This window comes from Galeopterus variegatus, unplaced genomic scaffold (assembly GCF_000696425.1).
Source record: "Galeopterus variegatus unplaced genomic scaffold, G_variegatus-3.0.2 Scaffold2064, whole genome shotgun sequence".
Taxonomy (NCBI): domain Eukaryota; kingdom Metazoa; phylum Chordata; class Mammalia; order Dermoptera; family Cynocephalidae; genus Galeopterus; species Galeopterus variegatus.
The window spans coordinates 195,152-216,020 of record NW_007728175.1 but is presented as its reverse complement, the minus strand read 5'-3'; the positions used below and the strand labels follow the sequence as shown (position 1 = coordinate 216,020).

Below are 20,869 nucleotides of genomic sequence, written 5' to 3'. Positions count from 1 at the left end.
AAAAAAAAAAAAAAAAAAAAGTTCATGGAAGGATTTGTATTATCTTTTAATTCCATTTTTCCACTAAATTTTTGAAATGTGTGTGTGTGTGTGTGTGTGTGTGTGTGTGTGTGTGTGTAAAATTGGATATGGATTAATGTGGCTAAATTGAGACACAGGTTATGCTTCCATCACAGTAAATGTATTGCAGTGGTGACAATGAGACCTGTAACATTTTCCTATAAGCTCTTGACAAAATGTGTACCAACAAAAATGTTGACTTCAATATTAGAAACTAATAAAGAATAATATATTTAAAAAAAAAAAAATTGGATATGGATATCCAATTGTTCCAAAACCATTTGTTGGGAAGACTATCCTTTCTCCACTTAATTACCTTTCCACTACTATCAAAAATCAGTTATGGGGCTGGCCCCTGGCTCAGATGGAAGAGTGTGGTGCTGATAACACCAAGGCCACGGGTTTGGATCCCCTTACCAGTCATCTTTAAAAAAAAAAAATCAGTTATGAGTGTGCGCATGTGTCTGTTTCTGGTTGCTAGTCTGCTCCACTAATCTATTTGTCTTAATACAGAAACTTTAAGGCTTGAAATGAGATAGTATTAGGTTTCTAACTTTGCTGTTCTTTCTTTAAAGTTGTTTTGGCTAGGTTCTAATTTCAAAATCAGCTTGGCAATTCCTATAAAAAGTTCTTGGGATTTTACTGCAATTATGTTAAACCTATACATCAATTTGGGAAGAAATGACACCTTAACAATGAGTTTTCTGACCCATGAACAGGTATATCTCTCCTTTTTTAGGTCTTCCTCTATTTCTCTTATCAACGTTTTAAAATTTTTATTGCATAGGTCTTGTCAATCTTTTGTCAGATTTACCCCAAGTACTTCATATTTTCTGACATTACTATAAATAGTATTGATTTTTTAAATTTAAACTTCCAATTGTCACAATACACAGAAATAAACATTGACTTTTGTACATTGATCTTGTATCTTGCCATCTTGCTAAACTAATTTATTATTTCTAGTAGCTTTTTTGGAAGATTCCATCAGACGTGCTACATAGCAATCATGTTGTCTGCAAATAATTTTACTTCTTCCTTTCAAATTTGGATGCCTTTTAATTTTTTTATTGACATACTACACTGGCTAGAACCTTCAGTACAATGTTAGAGTGCGAGAGCAAACAGCCTAACATGATTTTAGGGAGCAAGCATTCAGTATTTTACCATTAGATATGATGTTAGCTGGAGGTTATTTGTAAATACCCTTTATCATAAGGTTGAAGAGGTTTCCTTACATACATGATCTTCTGAGTTTTTATTAATGATAGATTTCATCAAATGCTTTTTGTGTGTCTACTGAAATGATTACATGGGATTTTTCCTCTTTATTAATAAGAAGAACTACATCAACTTATAAATGTTAAATGTTAAACCAACCTTGCATTCCTAGGATAGACCCACTTGGCCATAATGTATTATCCTTAAGTGTTGAGTTTCACTTTCTAAATTTTTTATTAGGATTTTTACATCTATGTTCACAAGGGAATTTTGTGAACATAGATATAGTTTTTTCTTGTGATGTGTTTACATGGTTTTGGTATCAGGGTAATGCTGGCCTTATACAATGAGTTGCAAAGTATTCCCTCCTCTTCTATTTTCTGGAAGCATTTGTACAGAATTGATATTATTTCTTCCTTAAATGTTTGGTAGAATTTACCATTGACAACATCCGGACCTTTTCTTTGTAGGAAGATTTTAAATACAAATTCAATTTCTTTAATAGATACAGGGCTATTAAGGTTTCTACTTCTTGAGTTTTGGTACTTTGTGTCTTTCAAGGAATTTGTCTAACTTGTCAAACTTACTGACATAAAGGTGTTGATAATATTCCCTTATTATCCTGTCAATATGTGTAGAGTATATAGGGATGTCACTTCTCTAACTCTTCATATTGGTTAATTTGCATATTCATTTTTTCCTAAGAGTTTGGCTAGACTTATGTCAGCATGATATATCTTTTCCATCCTTTTACTTACATTCTATTTGTATCTTTCTTTTAGGGAGCACACAGTTTGGTCTTGCTTTTTTATTCAATCTGACGATCACCTTTTAACTGAAATATTTAGACTACTTATGTTTAATGTAATGATAGACATGGTTAGTTTATCTGCTTTCTACTTGGCTTTATCAAAACTAAAAATTGTTCTTCAAGAGATACTGTTAAGAGAATGAAAAAATATGAGCCATAGACTGAGATAAGTTTCTGCAAAAGCATGTATCCGATAAAGAACACGTATCCAGAATATATATGAAACTCTCAAAATCCAAAAATAAGTTTCTGCAAAAGCATGTATCCGATAAAGAACACGTATCCAGAATATATATGAAACTCTCGAAATCCAAAAATAAGAAAACAATCCAATTTTAAAAACAACAAAATATTTGAATAGACACTTCATCAAAGAAAATATGAATAAATGGATGGCAATAAGCACATAAGAAGATGCTCAAAATTATTAGTTGTTTGGGGAAATACAAACCAAACCACATCTGAGGGCCGGCCCGTGGCTCACTTGTGAGAGTGTGGTGCTGATAACACCAAGGCCACGGGTTCGGATCCTTTTATAGGGATGGCTGCTTTGCTCACCTGGGAGAGCATGCTGCTGACACCACCAAGTCAAAGGTTAGGATCCCCTTACCAGTCATCTTTTTAAAAAAAAAAAAAAACACATCTGATACAACTCAACTATCAAAATGGCTAAAATTAGGGCCGGCCAGGTGGTGCACTGGAGAGTGAGCCGCTTGGGAGTGCGGCGGCGCTCCCGCCGAGGGTTCAGATCCCATGTGGAGACCGGTTCCCGCTCACTGGCTGAGCGCGGTGCAGGCGCAACACCGAGGGTTGCAATCCCGTTGCCGGTCCCCGGTATGGGCGCGACACCGAGGGTTGCGATCCCGTTACCGGTCAGTAAAAAAGACAAAAAGGAAAAAAAAAAGGCTAAAATTAAACAGACTGACCATACCAACTGTTGGCATAAATGTGAAGGAACTGGAACTTTCATATACCAATGGTGGGAATGTAATACAGTTTAACCATCTTGGAAAGTCTGGCAGCTTCTTAAACGTTAAACTTATGCCTATTGTATTAGTCTGTTTCTGTTGCTTATAACAAAATACTTGGAACTGGGTACTCTGTAAGAAAATGAAATTTATTGCTTACAGTTTTGGAGGCTATACAGTCCAGGGTACACATCTGATGAGGATCTTCTTTAGTGGTGGCTTTACAGCAATGCAGGGGTCTCACATGGCAGAAAATGGCAGAGCAGAGAGAGAGACTCTCATGTGCTCTCCTTTTAAAGCCCTCAGAATCACGCCCCTGACCACCATTATTAATCCATTCACTAGGGCACAGTCCTACAATCCGATCACCTCTGCAAGGCCCCACCTTTCAATTACCACAATAGGATTTCCCACCCTCAACGGTTACAGTGGGAATTAAGCTTCTAATATATGAACTTTGGGGACACAATTCAAACAATCCACAGCACCTACCATCATGATCTGGCCATTCAAAGCCCAGGTAGGTATCCAAGAGAAAAGAAACCTATGTCCATACAAACACTTGTATACAAATACTCATAGCAGCTTTGTTAGCCAAAACAACCCAAATGTCTACTAATAGATAAATGGATAAACAAATTGTGGTGTATACATACAATGGAACACTACTCGGCAATAAAAAGAAATGACCTTTGATATGTGCAACGACAGGGATACATCTTGAAATAAATATGCTGAGTGAAAGAAGCCAGATAAAAAAAGAATACACAATGACTCCATTTATATAAAACTCTAGAAAATTTTATATAAATTCCATCTACATAAATCTCTAGAAAATGATTCCATTTATATAAAACTCTAGAAACTAATCTACACTGACAGAAAACAGATCAGTGGTGGGGAAGCAGTAAGGAGTAGGTAGGAGAGAGACTACAAAAGGTGGTGAATATACAATTCTGGGGGTGAGGAGTGTGTTTGCTATCTTGATTATGGTAAGAGTTTCATGTGTATATATAACATCTCGAACTGTACATTTTAAATATGTGCAGTTATCAAACTACAAAACTGCAAAAATTATCAAACTGTACCTTTTAAGCATGTGCAGATAACTTTACATCAAGTATACCTCAATAAAGCTATTTTTAAGCCAACTATATACAGAGTCTCTATCTTGTATCCAAACGCCTCAATTCTGAAAAGCTAAACCCTAGAGTAAAAAGCCTTGCCAAAGATTTCACAGCTGAATAGTAACAAAGCTGATCTAGAACTCAAGTCTTCTGACTCTAAGTCTCATGATTTTTTTCACTTTAACACCTAATGAGCTGGTCTTATATTGACCTGAAACTTTTAGATTGGCAAATAATTATCTGTGGATTTGAATGTACAACATTAGTAACTAGAAGTCACCCTTGACTTCTCTTTTTGCTTACCCTCCACATCTAATTAATCACTATGTTCTCTTCACTTCCAAAATATGTCTCCAACCTGTTGACACTTCTCCTATGCCACAACCATCCCCCTAACCAGTTCTCACTTGGACCACCATAATAGCCTTCTAAGGTCTCCTCAAATCCACTCACCTGACTCATCCAATAAATTTATCCACATTCCAGCCAAAGTAGTCTTTTAAAAATAGATATGTAATCATTTTTTCTTCCTTTTTGTCTTTTTTACTGACCGGCAACGGGATCGCAACCCTCGGTGTCGCGCCCGCACCACGCTCAGCCAGTGAGCGGGAACCGGTCTCCACATGGGATCCGAACCCTCGGCGGGAGTGCCGCCTCACTCCCAAGCGGAACACTCTCCAGTGCGCCACCGGGCCAGCCCGATATGTAATCATTTTAACCACCTGTTTAGAACCCTGCAAAGGTTTTTTTCCTTTTTGTCTTTTTTTACTGACCGGTAACGGAATCGCAACCCTCGGTGTCGCGCCCGCACCACGCTCAGCCAGTGAGCGGGAACCGGTCTCCACATGGGATCCGAACCCTCGGCGGGAGTGCCGCCTCACTCCCAAGCGGAACACTCTCCAGTGCGCCACCGGGCCAGCCCGATATGTAATCATTTTAACCACCTGTTTAGAACCCTGCAAAGGTTCTCCTTTGAAGTCCTGCACAAAAGCCAGCTCATCTCATACTACCACTCCTACCACCTCTCCCTGCCCCTGTCCTTACTCTCATTATATACCCTAACCACATTGACTTTCACTGTTTTTCCAGTACAGTGGTTTTCCCAATACAGTACAGGGGCAATTTTGTCTTCTCCCCTCACCCCCACCTTCTTCTCCAGGACATCTGGAAATTTCTGATTTTCACAACTGAGGGGGTACTACTGGCTTCTATTGTGTAGAGGTCAGGTATGCTGCTAAATATCTTACAACATGCAGGAAAGCCTCCACTACAAAGAATTATCTGGCTCAAAAAGTCAATAATGCCGAGGTTGAGAAACTCTGTTCCTGAGCATCAAAGTTCCCTTTTGTCTAAGGGCCTTCACATTTCTTATTCTCTCCCCCTGAAATACTCAATGTCCCTCTTCCCATGGCTATATCCTACTCAACCTTTGGGTTTCACCTTAAATGTCACTTCCTCAGAGAAACCTTACCTGACTCCACCAATTCTAGGTCTAAGCTGGATCCCTTATTATAAACTCTCATAAATACTCTGCCCTATGTGCTTTTCTTTCATGGCTCTTATCACCACTATTAAATACTCCAAAAAAACTGTGGATTTTGGTCACCACTGTTTTTCCAGAACCTAAAATATGCTCTCTACATGGTGGATCATCAACAAATATCTGGGATAAACAACTGAATATGGCACTTGAGGCAATGTTTGTGTCACCCTTCTAATGTCCACCACATTTTATTTGTATCACACATATGAGTATAATTTTTAATGAATCATAAAATGAACACCTGTATATCCACCATGCAGGTTAAAGTACTAAACATTAAAAGTACTTCAGAAGCTCCCAGTGAGCCTACTCACTCCCCCATAAGGGTAACAACCATTCTAAGTTATTCAGTTTTGCCTGATTTGAGTTCTCTATCAATGGAATCACACTGTATTCCGTGATTCTATGACTTCTTTCAAGTTTACATTTTTTCTGTTATAGATTATTATTATCGTGACTTAACAATTTATTTACCCATTCAACTGCTGATGGATACTTGGATTATTTCCTATTTGGGTTACTATGAACAAAACTCTACGAATATTCTTACACAAGTCTCCTGGGACAAAATTAAGAGAGTAAACACTCAAGAATAAAATCCTTAGTCAAACAGTATATGCATAATCAACTGTATTCTGCAATGCCAAAGTGTTGACCAAAACAGTTGTGCTGGTTCACACTATTAGCAGTGAATGAGCAGTTCCACATTCTTGTCAAAAGTTGAAAGTGACTTTCTCTTCTCTACTAAACTGATTATCTCACTATGGTTTTGATTCAATTTCCTAGAATACTAATGAATTTAAACATCTTTTCATGTTTATGGGCATACATATCTCCTTAATATCTCTTCCTTCTCCTCAAACCTTTCTTCTTCCACCTTGCAGATGTGAACATAGTATTTTCTTTTTTCTTTTTTTTTTGTCCTTTTTTGAGACCGGCTGCACCGCACTCAGCCAGTGAGCACTGTGAGCGCATTGGTCATCCCTATATAGGATCCGAACCCGCGGCGGGAGCACTGCTGCGCTCCCAGCACCACACTCTCCCGAGTGCGCCACGGGCTCGGCCCTACATAGTATTTTCTTTTTGCCACTTCAAATCCACCTCCATTCTTCTCTACCTTACTTTGTGCTTAAATAGGCTGACCTTTATGGCCTACACCAAAAGGCTTACTTGCCCTCTAGATTCTGGTGAGTTCAGCCCATGCGAAGCATCAGCAGAATACCAGATGGCGGAAGAAAAGTGACACTGGGGTATTTATTCCTCTGAATGCCTCCCTAGCAGGATGGTTATATCTCACTACCAAAGTACTCCTCAATAACTACAGCTACTCTCTCCTGATTCCTGTATCCACTCCTGCCCTTTGCTTCCTTGGGGTTTAGAAGTGGTAAAGTCTCCCCACTGTTGATAGCTATGAGGTACTTAACCTTTCCTTGTTAAGTTTTCCTTGATCCTGGATCAGGCTGTTGTCTATTGCCAACAGTCCTTTTATTAAGCTCAATTAAATTACACCACTTAAGTATGCCATGTTTCCTGCCAAAACAGTGACTGATATAAAGTATGTGGCTAAAACCTACTGGTGGGCTGGCCAGTTAGCTCAGTTGGTTAGAGCATGGTGCTGATAACACCAAGGTCTAGGATTCGATCCCTGTACCAGCCAGCCAACCATCAAATAAATAAATACACGCATACATAAATGAACCCCCTGGTAATCCCAGACATTACAAATAAAAAAGAAGTAGCTAGGAGATAAAGGGAGTCAGAGTAAATTAGTGAAATAAAAAGGAAAGAACAAGGTCTTTGGAATCTGATCGACTAAGGAACAAAAGTTTGAATCTTGGTCCCATCACTTCCTTGCTATTGTAACACATACCACTGTTGAGCTGACTAAAGCTATTCCCCTACGTCTTCTCTCTTGCCAGCTCCCTCTTTTGAAGCTTAAAAAACAACAAAAGGCAAATGTTCACTTCCTTAGATTCCCTGCAGCTATGCAGCTAAGGGTGATTATGTAAGCCAAAGTCTAGACAGTGACATGTAAAGATACTGAGGGGGAAAGGGGATGCTTTACCTTTTATGCTTCTGGAAAGATTTTCTTACCTGCCAGATAAGCATTTCCTCACTCTGAAGAGTCACAATTTCACAACCAAGAAGCAACAAAGGGGCTCTGCTGGTTAGCTCAGTTGGTTAGAGCGTGGCGTCATAACACCAAGGTCAAGGGTTCGGATCCCTGTACCCGCCCACCACCAAAAAAAAGTGAGAGGGAGGCAGCAATAAAGCCAAGGACCAAAACTCAACACACTGAGAAGAGCTGGACAGAGTCTAGATCCTGGACAATATTACTCAGCCTCTATACCAAATTTCGAGCTGCCCACTTCTAAGTCTTACTATTTGAGATAATCAAAAGCCCTTATTATTTAAGCCTGTACTACTCAAAGTGTTGTTCCCAGTGTAATGGCATCATCACCACCCCGCAGCTTGTTAGAACTGCAAAAATTTAGGCCCCACTCTAGACCACCTGGATTCTCATGGGCCAGGCCCAAGAATGTATTTTTAGAAGCTCTCTAATTTCATTTAGGCTAAAGTTTGAGAACTGGCCACTATTAGTCAGACATTTCATTACATACAGTTGAAAGCACCCATAACTGATACATATCAACCTGAAAAGCTATTTAAATGTCTGAACCTGTTTACCACCTCAAGATTTCTGTGCAGATTCTGCAAGACATTATGTGAAGCAACTAGCACAGTATTCAGTACACAGATGTTTAACAAATGTCAGCTCCCTTTCTCCTAAACCTTACTTTAAGCTTTCAAAAGATTATATACGGATTTCTTTAGTGTTAGGTATCACTTTCACAATAGTTATACTTCATATATTTGGGCTGGAATATTAAAAAAAAATTTTTTTAAGTAGAAAAAGAAAAAAATCAACTCTCTCATAATTATAGTGAAGACTTGGATTAAACATATCTGAATGTCTTTTAAACGAAGTATGAAAAAAATTACAAAACCAAAAAAAGCCAAGATAACAGAATTATCAAAAAGAGATGAAAAAGAGAAATCAAGGATGTACTAGTACATAGTGTAGTAATTATCACAGTATTAAACATCCTCAGTAATGAATATGGTCTAAAATTTGGACCTTATAATACTTGAAAATAAGTAAAACGGTTCAAATATAACACAATTTTACACACATAGAAATTAATTCTATAATCTATATCAGAAGCTCCAACTCTGATAGTGAATCAAATCATGGGGAAAAAATGGGCACTTACCTCAAAGTCACACTCTTCTCCCACAGCGTATTTGGTCATGATCTCCAACCAAGCAGTGTCTACTAACTTCTCTAAGGAGGCTGTGTTATGGTGAACCATTTCCAGAACAAGTTTCTCATACCAGGCAGGGAACTCCTCCTTCAAACTAAATAAATGTTATTAGTTACCAAGAAAACACAGAAAAATCTATCCAGAGATTTAATTCAGGTCAATTCAAACATTTCTTTCTTTCTCTCTTTTTTTTTTTTAAAGACAACTTTTTTAGAGCAGTTTTAAGTTCACAGCAAAACAAACATTTCTTTAGTAAATACAGTATACACAAAGCACAGGGGAATACAAAGACTAAAAACCATACAGTTTACAGGAAAACACAAGAACGTTTAATTAACTTTGTCAAACTGACTTATCCAGGTTAATTTTCTCATCCATAAAATGAAAATAATAGACACATAACTAGTAAGGTTGAACATTTTCCCATCAGTTTGGTTTTTTTTGTAATGGACTTCTTTTCAGCTGTGAATTGATTCACATGCTTTGCCCATTTCTTGGTTAGGTGAATATAACTTGATTATATTTGTGTGACGTCTCAATCAATAAAATGCTTTCATATGTATTCATTCATTTAGTTTTCACAATACCTTGTGAGATGTCTAGAATTTTCATTTTACAGGCAAGGAAAATAAAACAGGAAGGGTTAACATGTTGGAAAGATGACTAGAACTCCAAAGCCCTTGCAAAAGTAAAATAATGAGGTACTACTTTCCATTTCTTAAGCTAGCAAAAAAGAGTTTTCTTGACATATGAACAAGTGAACAGTGCAAAGTGGCACACATACACTACTGATAGTCTGTTTCAATCCCTTTTGAAAGAAATTTGACATTTATCAAAACTGTCATATATGCGCAAAGATATTCACTGCTCAATTCTTTATGGTATCAGAAAATGGGAAACGACCTAAATGGATAGTTGTTATATATCCAATTTTGACCAGATATTTTAATACTTATTTGAAGTGGGGTGGGGAGAAGGGGGTAGGTAAGAACAGGCATGAGAACATTCGTACAAATACCAGTATTAGGTTTATTACCATGTTACAATGTGGGGAAAATATTCTCTATCACTCTCTGTTCTATTCATAACTACAAATGTTCCTCCAACTGACTGCTAGACTTAGAATCTTTTACCATACTCTTAGAATTAATTAATCTACTGAGTTATATGCTATACCCTAGTCACGATCAATATGCTTCTAGTCTGCCTGCCTTTGTTAGCGCTATTTGTTACCTTTGTACTCTCCCCCCACTGTCCTCCTTTCCCAGCTTAATCATCCTTCCAAGATGTCCTCAGACTTCCTTAATTCTATAAGGCCTATCCTAGCCCCCAGAAATTCACTCTTTTCATTAAGCCTCCTAGTCACTCATTCAGATTTAAAACTTCTTTGTTAGTGGTTACTTCTGAGGAGTGAGGTTCGACAATCATGTTCAGATTCTCTTATTAATTCTGTCATTTACATTTTTGTACAATTGTGCATTAATTTTATAATCAGTAAAAAGATTCCTACTTTGAATAAAAATTTCAAAACCTTTCTTTTTCAATGATCCCTTCCACCACCCCCTATATTCTATTAGCTACCAAATCACATAAAGCATTTCCCAAGTGTATCCTATAGAACGTCTCTCTCATGTAATGGGTTCTAAGATCAAATAAATTTGAAACCCACTAGATTAAACCAAGAAAATATTTAAAATGCTAATGTGCATTATGACTTTCCAGGAAAGTCTGCAGTGGTTTTCCAAGTTATGGCCAAATAACCCTCTTTTTAGGAAGGATTAGAGAATCCATCTCATCCTTTCTATTCCCAATAATGCCATGCTCTCTACTGAATACTATTCTAGTCTACAAAGACTCCCACCTGCCTCTTCCCTCTCTAACTCACCCTACACCCTACTTCCAGATTATTCTTCTCAAAGCTCGACTTCAATCATATGCCTCCCCTGTTCAAATATTACTGCTGTCCTCCATTGTTCACTGAATTAAACACAAATGCCTTATCTTGTTTTCCACAATTTGGCACAAAATATCCTTCAAGTTTCAAACATCACTTTCTTTGTGAAGTCTCATGAAGTTTTCCCTGACACCTCCAAGTCAATGTCTCTGGCCTCTAAATTCCCACTGTACTTCATCTCTTTGTGTGTAGGAAAGCAATTTATTTTTCATTTTGAAACTGAATTGTCTTATTTGTTCCTAACAGTTTTTCACTTGATTCTCTTTGGGTTTTTCAGGTACATATCATAACACATGCAACAACTCACCTCTTCTCCTTACTACTCTTTATAGTCTTTATTTTATTGTAGGCTAATGGTGGTATCTTTTATTTGCAAAGAATTTTCACACACATTATCTTTTTGTCCCAAAAAGACATTTAGAGAAGGTAATGTTATCTCTATTTGCAAAGAGCAAATAATAAGTGCTTATATATCTCAGATGATTGTACTAGGCACTGTTACTAATTCAAGAGTAAGTCAAATATGAATCCTGCCCTCAATAAGTTTACAGGTTATTATAGGAGTCAACTACAGCCAATGAGCCAAATCCAGCCTGTTTCCAGTTTTTATGAATAAAATTTTATTAGACCTCAGCCACTTTCACTCCTTTTTATAATATTTATGGCTGTTTTCATAGTACAGCGTCAGAGCTGAGTAGCTGAAATTGAGACCTTAGGGCCCATGAAGCCTAAAATATTTACACACTGTCACTTTACAGAAAAGGTTGGCTAACCCTTGGTCTAACAAACCTCTTAAACTATATATATATATATATATATATAGTATATAAATGACACTAATCTATATATATATATATATAAGATACAGTATATAAATGTATATATATATATATATATATATAAGATACAGTATATAAATGACACTAATCCAAGATGGAGTGACACAAGTGACCCAAGCAAAAAAGAAACAGGCACCAGATTAACAGATATGACTAAGTATTAGTCAGTGATGGAGCCATTACTAAAACCCAGGTCTCAACTGAACTATTGTTCTGTTATACCAGCAAAAGAACAGAATTGTATTAGATTACTAAATTCTATGCTCTCTCTGCTTATCTGCTATCAAGATGAGTCAATGAGAAATCCACAGGAATAAAATCTGTTCCAAACTCCCAAAAGCACTGTTTTATAAACCTTCATTTCTACTTATCTTTCCGTATGCACCTGCCCAAACTCTAAGTGTTTGCTTTAAGAGAATATCCAGACAACTAGCCACTTTGAACATAGACAGGATGTTAAGATACCCAGTTCAACCTTCCCACTGAGATAAACTGCCCTCAAACTGTGTATTTATTTTTGACAGCTGCTGTAAATATCATCTGAAATTTCAAATAACCACAAAATAAAGAAAACTTTCTGATGATTTGGTGCCTCCATATCACTTCTAGATCTTATCAGCTTCCTTTGCTTAGAACATTTCCAAAGTATTTACAAGATAAAAGTATGGAGCAAGAATACTCAAAGTCCTGGTAAATACATAAGTAAGTGCACATATAACTAAATATACACCCCACACGCTTTTCAGCTAGCAAAATGCCACTAGGCAAAGGCAACAAGAGAACAATACAGTATACTAATGTAATATATTCCAATTTGTGCCCCACAAATTTAAATAAAAATACTGTTTTAGGGTTAATATTCCCCCTTTTCCTAATACTGTGAAGATGGTGCCAGAGGGCAAATGCTTCTACTACTTACAGTTCAGCAACTTCCTGTTCTTCCTCCCAGGCCTCCTTGTGTGTTAGCTGACTGCTTCCAGTACTTTTACACGTCCAAATGCGCTCACTGTATCTTTCCAAGCGAGCTTCATACTCTCTGTTGGTAGTGGTTCAGGAAAACAATATGCAAGCAACAAAGACAACTATAAAATACTTATAACAGGAAAAAAAATTGACAGTATCCTTTCTATAATATACAGCATGAGAACATAAAAATGAAATCAGGGTTTACAAGTGGCAAATCCAAAAAGCAACATGATAAAGACTAAAGTGTAATTTAAAAGATTAGAACAGTTTACATGTTTTACAAATAAAATATTAATATTTTAGTACAAATGTGATTTCCTCAATTCACCAAAGTTCCATTTCACAAGACTCACACAGTATTAAAAATTCATAAGAGGGCTGGTTAATTCAGTTGGTTAGAGCAACTGGGTTAGCTAAGTCGATTAGAGCCTGTTTGGATCCCCATACCAGCCAGCTGCCCAAAAAACAAACAACAACAACAACAACAACAAAAAAACTTTAAAAAATTCATAAGAAAAAACAAAGGCAAAATAAAGTCATAAGAATAAGAACTTAAGGCAAATGGAATTGTTACACAACTTCAGTGGTCAGCAAATTTAATCAGTACACAGTAAGATGAGATGACTAGACCACTTTCAAAAGCAGTTTGGAATAACCTTGTGCATATGCTAACGACCCATTTACCCACAGCCTTGCAGTCTACCTTGGAAAACACCTGTTGCTTCTTGGAGTTTAAAAAATAAATTCCATGAAGTCCTAAAAAATACTTTTGATATATTATTTATCCAGTCTTTATGTGTCTCCAATACTACATCCACAAGATCATTTATTAGTAGTTGTTCAGTCTTCGTGAGAGAGATGGGGGAAGAGGACATCATATACATTAGTGCCATATATGGCAACTTTCCACATTATTCCAACTGGAATTCACTATCAGCCAGCCACATTCAAATTCAAATGGCAAGTAACTAATTTACTTTTATGCACAGCAACAGATGCTATGCAAGAAAATAAACTGACACTACAACTAGAGAGTTAGCGGCCAATCCCTGTACTTTCCAAGTGACACGTTTTATAGTGATCAAAATAAAAGTATTAAACAGCTCTCTCAGTAATTATCACCTCACAACTAAACAGTATTCATTTTTAACATATGGAGATTTCAGAATGATTGGATTTTCCAGTTATGATTGGTGAAAAGGCGAACAAAAGGGACAAGTCCATAGGTAATCCAAAATAATAGTTTTAGCCAATAATATAACACCTTCACTCACTGTCAATCTTTCTCCAGATCTGCCAAAATTGAGGCAGTAAGTCCATTTTCCTCACTGAGATGGTGCTAATATTTGAGTGATAAAACAAAATAGAGTACCAGTAAAAACCAGGAGTCAGACTTCTATATAAATTCCTATGTAAATTCAATCACTGAAAATTTATAAAAACCTATACCCAAAGAAAAGGAATTAACAGGATGGCTTCCACAGAAACATTATCACATCCCAAGGTCAAGGGTTTTGATGCCTGCACTCACCAGCAGCCAAAAAAATAAATAAATAAATAAAAACATCACAAGAAGATGGATTTGTTTTGTTTTTGTCTGTTTGCACTAGGGGAACAGAGAGGGGAGGTAAAAATCAGTAAAGAGAATCAGTAAGTAGATTTATTTAAACTTTCAAAAAGCTTGATAACATTCTAATACATTGTTTAGCTACATTTAAGACATTCACTGTTATCAGAGAGAATATAAATGAGAATATATTAATGAATATGTCCAAAAGGACACTGAGTTTTTATTAGTTACTTTAAATAGCAGGAATAGGGCTGGCCGATGAGCTCAGTCAGTTAAATAGCAGGAATAGGGCTGGCCGATGAGTGCAGTGCTATAAACCAAGGTCAAGGGTTCAGATCTCTGTACTAGTCAGCTGCCAAAGAAAGAAAGAAATAGTAGGAATAATATGCCCAGCCCATTCTCCTTAGATCTAGACCCATGTGGCCAACAGCATACAAGATTTGTATCACCTCCATGCCTCAGGGATACCTCAAATTCAACTTTTTTCAACTAAATTCATATTACCCTCCCAAACCTGCTCTTTAACAGATATTCCCCATCTCACTGAATGACCCTAGCATCCAAGTGAGAAATCAGGGAATCATCCTCATCTCTTCAGCCCCTAACTGCAACCACTTACGTATTTCTCAATTCAGACCTTTCTCTCCAATAACAGAGCCATTATCTAAATCCAGCCTCTGATTCTCATTTTTCACCTAGACATAACATTTTAAAACATTTTTACTGGCCTCACTTGTGATCTTCTTCTCTGGTCCTTCGTGCTTCTCCAGCTATGTGTACTTAATCTTGTTTTTTAAACCCAGGTCTCCTTCTGATTAAAAATCGTGTTCGCCCTCAGGCCTTCCAAAATACAGTATGTTCTCACAGGTAAGCAATCTTCTGGCCCCCAAAGAATTGAAATATCATACCACCAACCAAGATTCTATTAAGCTTTACTTGCTGTGATTTATTAAATTTTTTTTCACACAAATGTATTTAAATACCAAATATTTATTTGATTATGGTTTTGCAAACAATGAAAGTCTCTTCTACCCTGATACTTATCTTTTCAACCCTCCTTTGAAAGTCCCTGCTTACCTATATGGCATTCTCCTGCTGGGTCACCTCTCCATTCCCATAACTTCAAATTTTTATCTATATGCTAATAACTTCTATCCCCAATTCAGTCTCCTCTCTGAACTCCAGACCCATATATCCAATAGCAATATGGGCATCTCCACTTGGATATAAACAGCAACTCAATATAAGAACGTCCAAGCTCAGTTGGTTAGAACACAGCTTTGTAACACCAAGGTTAAGGGTTTGGATCCCCATACTGGCCAGCTGCCCCCCCCAAAAAAGAATGTCCAAACTGAACACTTCACTTCCCCTCCCCCCACTCATAAGCAAAACAAAAGAAATAAACACTTGCTGCTCTTCCAGGGTTCTCTATTTCAGAGAATATTACAATCCAAGTGAAAACCAAACATTATCCTTGACTCCTCCCCAATCAATCACCAAATCCTGTCAAATCTACCTTATTTATCTCTGAAATCCATCTATTGTACTTCTCTCCACCTCGAGGGCTAGTAAATGTATTCAGACCACCATTATCTACTGCCTAGATTATCTCAGTGGCCACATCACTAGTCTAGTTGCTGCTACTCTCAAAGCTGGAGACCCATTCTCAACACTGCAGCCACAGTGATCTTCCTAACCCAAAAGGCTGTTTCTTTCCTATTCAAATTTTTCAACAGCCTCCATTAAGTTGAAGGCCAAGTCCAAACTCTTCAGCCTATCTCACCTGTGTGATGCAGCCCTTTTCTGTATCTCTCACCATTTAGTAACCGCATCCCCATTCCCCCTTCTTCACATGAAACTTCAATTTTTTAAATCAAGAACCTTCAAACTCACACTCACAAACTAATCACCTCAGCTGAGAATATGTAGTTCTCTATTCTTCATCTAACTAAATTTTAATCATCCTTTAGATCTCAAGTTAAAAATAACTTTCCCCATGGGCCGAGCCTGTGGCGCACTCGGGAGAGTGCGGCGCTGGGAGCGCAGGAGCGCTCCTGCCGTGGGTTCGGATCCTATATGGGGATGGCCGGTCACCGCTCACTGGCTGAGCACGGTGCGGCCGGTCTCAAAAAAGACAAAAAAAAATAAAAATAAAAAAAATAACTTTCCCCAGGAAACATTCCCTGAGCCTTCAAATATAGTAGATTGTATTAATGTTTCCAACTATTCACCTCCTTTACACAAGAGGATTTTACATTTCCACCCACTGCCATGTGGCTTACAATGCCTCCTGTAAAGAGGAATGTACATTCCCGCCCCAATGATGTTGGGCTTAGCCATATGACTTGCTCTGACCAATAAATGAGAGCAGATGTAATATATGCCACTTCCAGGAAAAGACTTAGGAAGTCATTAGATTTTCCTCCAGCTCTCTCTGTCACTAGAAAAGCATGTCACATTTACAAACTGCTCCTTTCAGCCTGGACCTTAGAATAAGAAAAATGCACTTCTTTTTTTAACCTGTTTTTCCTTTTCTAAAAATGTGACTACTAGAAAATTTTAAGTTATGTGTGGCTCATATTATATTTTTATTGAAAAGCACTGTAAATCTAAGGTATACATCTTACAACAAATGCCCTCTGACAATATTAAGTCAAAAAAAAAAAAAAACACTCTTTTTTTTTTTTTTTTGGCAGCTGGCCAGTAACAGAAATAGAACCCTGGACCCTGGTGTTACCAACGTCATCCTCTAACCAACCGAGCTAACCAGCCAGCCCTTTAACGCAAAATTTTTAACTGACAGTCAAATTAATTTCAAAAGTATAAAACTGAAATTCATACCACAACCCTTAACATGTTAAGAGAAAGCGAGAAAAAATAAAAATGTAAAGGGGGGAAAAAAGCCCATTGGAAAGATATTGAGTCAGCTGCCTCTAAATCCTATTTCAGATTTTAGGTTACCAAAATAAGTCACTCACTCTCAAATAACCACTCAGAGCAAATGCCAATTGGGATTTTTATGTTCCAGCAACTGCTGCACATATAATTGCAGACAAAATGTCAAAGCAATTCTCCAAAGGTTGTATAAGCTATAAATGATAAGATATCTTCAAATCCTAGACTATCTCATTATGCATCTACTTTTTCATGTGTTCAAGAGGTTCCTCCTTACCACAATATGCGGCTGCTTTTTCTCTTTAGCCCTGTAAGGACTGTTTTTTCAATAAAGTATTTGACAGCCTGAAAGAAAACGGCCCACAAAAGTATGGAGGTTAAAAAAGCATAATGCGGGGCTGGCCAGTTAGCTCAGTTGGTTAGTGCGCAGCCTTATAAGACCAAGGTCACAGGTTTGGATCCCCTTACTGGTCAGCCACCAAAAAAAAATACAAATAAAAAAATAAAAAAGATAACTACAACCCTACAATTTCTAAGTGAGAAGATGACAAATACTGTAGCATCAACTCAAGACCTGCTTTTTACTGTATCTTTTGGACCAGATTGTCATTCCATTAAAAATAACTCTAATATCGCATAATTTGTTACTTTAAAGTAATTAAATTATAAAAATCAAACATAAGAGTTCAATACTTCAATTGCCCAATAAAATCGTGTCTTGCAACTACAATTTAACTCCATCTACAGCTCCCCCACTCCTAAAACATGCTCTAGTCACTCCCGTGTAGAGCCAGATTAACTGTCTGAATAACAGCCCTTCATTACACCATCTCTAAATTCTCAGACTACAAAGGTCATAAACTAGCTGTTTCTAAGCTTTAGAAACTAAGACAGATGAAGTAATATAGCAAAAATATTAATTAACCTACAGCAGGCTGCTCATAAGCTTCAGTTCCTGCTTAAAACCCACCTTGACTTAAACACAGTGTATCATCCTATTGTCAAATAATTACATCAAGAATTGATTCTGATAAAGTTAATGGTTCCGAACTAAGATCTAGGGTCCTGCCTGTTGATACTACCCTAGGAAGTAACGTACCATACTCAAAGCTACAGTACAATCTTCATGATCATCAATATATGACACCCATGGGCCGGCCCGTGGCTCACTCGGGAGAGTGCGGTGCTGATAACACTAAGGCCACGGGTTCAGATCCCATATAGGGATGGCCGGCTAGCTCACTGGGTGACCGTGGTGCTGACAACACCAAGTCAAGGGTTAAGATCCCCTTACAAGTCCCCTTTAAAAAAAAAAAAAAAAGATATATGACACCCAGTCATTAAGTGTGTGCATTATTCACAACTTCCACTTCGAACTTTAAAGGTGATGCACAATATACCTTCAAGTACATACCAACCCAAAGTTTTAAGTCAATGAAATATCATACAAATGCACTATAGAGTATACATGCAATCAAGAAGTTGGTATTAAGAGAAAATTAAAGTATCAAATCCTATTAAAAACATTAACTGTAAGTATAAATTGAGAACTGGGAATAACAATACTTCAAATGCAGCTGTTACCCAACCACATATGTGTTTTCTATGAAACCACTAATAGCTTAATAAATACACCAATCTGCTAACCATACAGTACAATTATTTAAAAACGATCCTCAAAGTGCTTCCACTTGTAGAAATTCCCAAGGGAGCAATTTCCCCCCCGCCACATATAACACAATTTAAGAACTATAAGGGTTCTAAATTCTGCTATGGGAAATAAAAAAATGAAGAATGTCCATTAAATACATACCACTTACGAGTCAGGTTTCAGTTTTCAACTGTCATCATTAACAGAGAAACTTTTATTTTATCAATGATTTCATTACGTGATATGAAAAAGCCTATTGTTGCCAGTCCTAAATTAGCTATCTACAACCATTTTTAAAATAGTTCAGTACCTGTTATAAACTTAGAACTTATCTCTCCTCTATGGCATATTTCTTATACACTACTAGAACCAGATCTGAAAAATTAACTCTGATAAAATTAGTATGTGAGCAACCATCAACAGCTCAAAAAATTAATGACATTTGAAAAGGATATGTCAGATCCCCACAAGTAAGTTTTTACTCCACCGGGCTTTTGGAGTGTTATTTTTAAAAGTAGGGTACTTTTAGAATAATGCCATATTTAATAGAGCTACAAAATTCCAAAGCATTCCAAAAGTCCTACAAGAAAAAGAACCACATTAACACCCCCACTCCACTTAAATGATCCTTATACCACAAACTGACACAAAAAGCGGACTAACATCTAAGTTAATTAAAGCTGAAGGAGTAGCATTCCACATTCTCCTCTTGATATACTTACAGTGATGAAGTAGTGAGGGCACTGAATTCTACTCCTGACTCATTATTTACAGAGCATGAGACTTTAACAAGCCAACCTCAACTCTCTGGCCCCACCTGGCAAAGCCTCCAATATCCATTCCAGCTCTGGATGCTACAGGTATATTTCTTCAAGAGCCTTCCTACAGCATGGACTCATTTTCCAGGTCCCTTTGTATATAAACACCCAGCATTGACAGACTGCACTCAAACAAGAATGAGATTATTCTATAAAGTACAACATTAAAGCGAGAATCAAGGAGAAACCAAATAGGTCGCATGGACATTTCCTCCTATACAGAAGCAAGTAAGAAGATACTACTAACAAATCAAGTCCTTCCAAAGGGAAAGGACTGATAAAACTAACAATACGTACATCAGTCTTCACTCTGCGGCTTTCTGTACACCAAAGAAAGCTTTACTCAGAAATCTTTTTTTTTCATACATAAGCCTCCAAAAGGATTCATCTGGCATCCGTATTAAAAAGTAAATAAAAGTCGTACAACTTTTAAGTAAAAAATTATGCTTGTGCAAGAAATCTTACTGATTAGAAGACACTTTCTATTTAAAACATCACGTTCCTAAAACACAACACAGAAACTTTAGTATGTCCTGGTATTTAAAAAAAAATTTTTTTTTAAATACCAACCTCCTTCTGAATCTCCAAAATTTCAAACCTGTGTATGCCCCAGGAAGGAAGGCATCAGCTCCTCCGAGTCAGTTTTTTTTTCTCTCCTTTTCCTCCAAGTCCTTGGTTTTGTATCTCATGGTCCTGTCAGTTCATCCCCGACAGGACCACCCGGGAGGAGAAAACGACAAGTGCCCCAGCAGAGATCGAGTAAGACGCAGTGGAGACTTCTATGAGACGGATCACGACGCCGCGTGGGCACAATTTCAAAAACTTCAATAGAAGATTTAATTTAAATTTTAAAAAGGAAACCCGGTTCCCCCCAGTGCTTAGGGCCTAAAGGCAACTTGGGGAGGGAGACGATTCGCTGCTCGTCAGCGAGGCCTGGGGACAAAGTGCTAGATGGGGAAAGGAGGGAAGGCGGGGGGCCCGGGGGGCGGTCCGAGTGGGCCCGCCTCTCTCCAGGGCCTGCTTGCGCCCCCCGTCCGGCCCCCGGGACGGCGGACTCGGATGCAGCGTACGGGCCGGCGCGCTGACAGCTGCCCGAGGCGCGGGCTACGCAAGCGGCCCG

General features: G+C 37.7%; 1 protein-coding gene across 1 annotated transcript in view; it reads right to left on the bottom strand.

The window, feature by feature from the left end:
• BAZ1B (bromodomain adjacent to zinc finger domain, 1B) overlaps positions 1 to 20,869 on the bottom strand; it is a 77,360-nt gene that overhangs the window by 55,919 nt on the left and 572 nt on the right. The window contains exons 2-3 of the mRNA XM_008580319.1: positions 12,769 to 12,885; positions 9,006 to 9,150 (exon numbers count right to left, since the gene is read on the bottom strand). Coding sequence (XP_008578541.1) covers positions 9,006 to 9,150; positions 12,769 to 12,885 — 262 coding nt within the window. The remainder of the gene's footprint in view (positions 1 to 9,005; positions 9,151 to 12,768; positions 12,886 to 20,869) is intronic.